This window comes from Penaeus monodon, chromosome 31 (assembly GCF_015228065.2).
Source record: "Penaeus monodon isolate SGIC_2016 chromosome 31, NSTDA_Pmon_1, whole genome shotgun sequence".
Classification (NCBI taxonomy): Eukaryota; Metazoa; Arthropoda; class Malacostraca; order Decapoda; family Penaeidae; genus Penaeus; species Penaeus monodon.
In genome coordinates, this window is record NC_051416.1 from 21,651,042 (window position 1) to 21,651,705 (window position 664).

The 664-nt window shown below is 41.7% G+C and overlaps 1 protein-coding gene across 1 annotated transcript in view; it reads right to left on the bottom strand.

The window, feature by feature from the left end:
• LOC119593096 (60S ribosomal protein L6-like) overlaps positions 1-214 on the bottom strand; it is a gene marked incomplete at its 5' end in the record, with an annotated part of 3,637 nt that extends 3,423 nt beyond the window's left edge. The window contains 1 exon segment of the mRNA XM_037942060.1: positions 1-214. Within this exon segment, the coding sequence (XP_037797988.1) occupies positions 1-214 (214 nt within the window).
• Positions 215-664: the final 450 nt, after the last annotated feature.

The window sequence follows — 664 nt, forward strand, 5'->3', positions numbered from 1 at the left end:
TACCCTTTGGCTTCCTTTCCCTAAGCAGCTCCAACTTGGTTTTTGGCTTGACAGCCTTGGCTTTCACATCCTTAGTCACTGCCTTTGCAACCTTGGGTTTGGCAGCCTTGGCATCAGCCTTTGGCTTTTCTGCCTTGGGTTTCTCAGCCTTGGCCTTAGCAGGCGCCTTTTCGGCCTTTTTGTCGGCCGCAGGCTTCTTTGTCTCCACCATGGTCTGCAGCAAAGAAAAATTATTAGTATGTACAAAGATAAACTGCATTATTTTCCAAGGAAATTTTTATATGGCAAATTTATCTTAACATCTCTACATCAGTTTGCCTAATTAACCTAAAACTTATCTGCTTGCGAGTATATAAAAAATAATACTATCTTCCAACCAAGATTATGCCACTGGAACCTAGAATGTACACAAAATGGCAGCAATCCTCTAAGCCCTGTTCCTATCTGACAACCTATCAAATTTGTTAACAATCACTGGATTCCTCATTATGAAGTGCACATGTAAAGGGTTTTTGGTCTCTGCTTGGCAATAACAGTGATGCAAGATCTGATGGGTGGGGAGAGCATAATTATCACTGGGGAGTGGGGTTGATTGATAGTTTCCCCACAGGCATGTAGTACAAGGTACAATCTACCTGTAATAGACAGAACTGAAAATAACTTG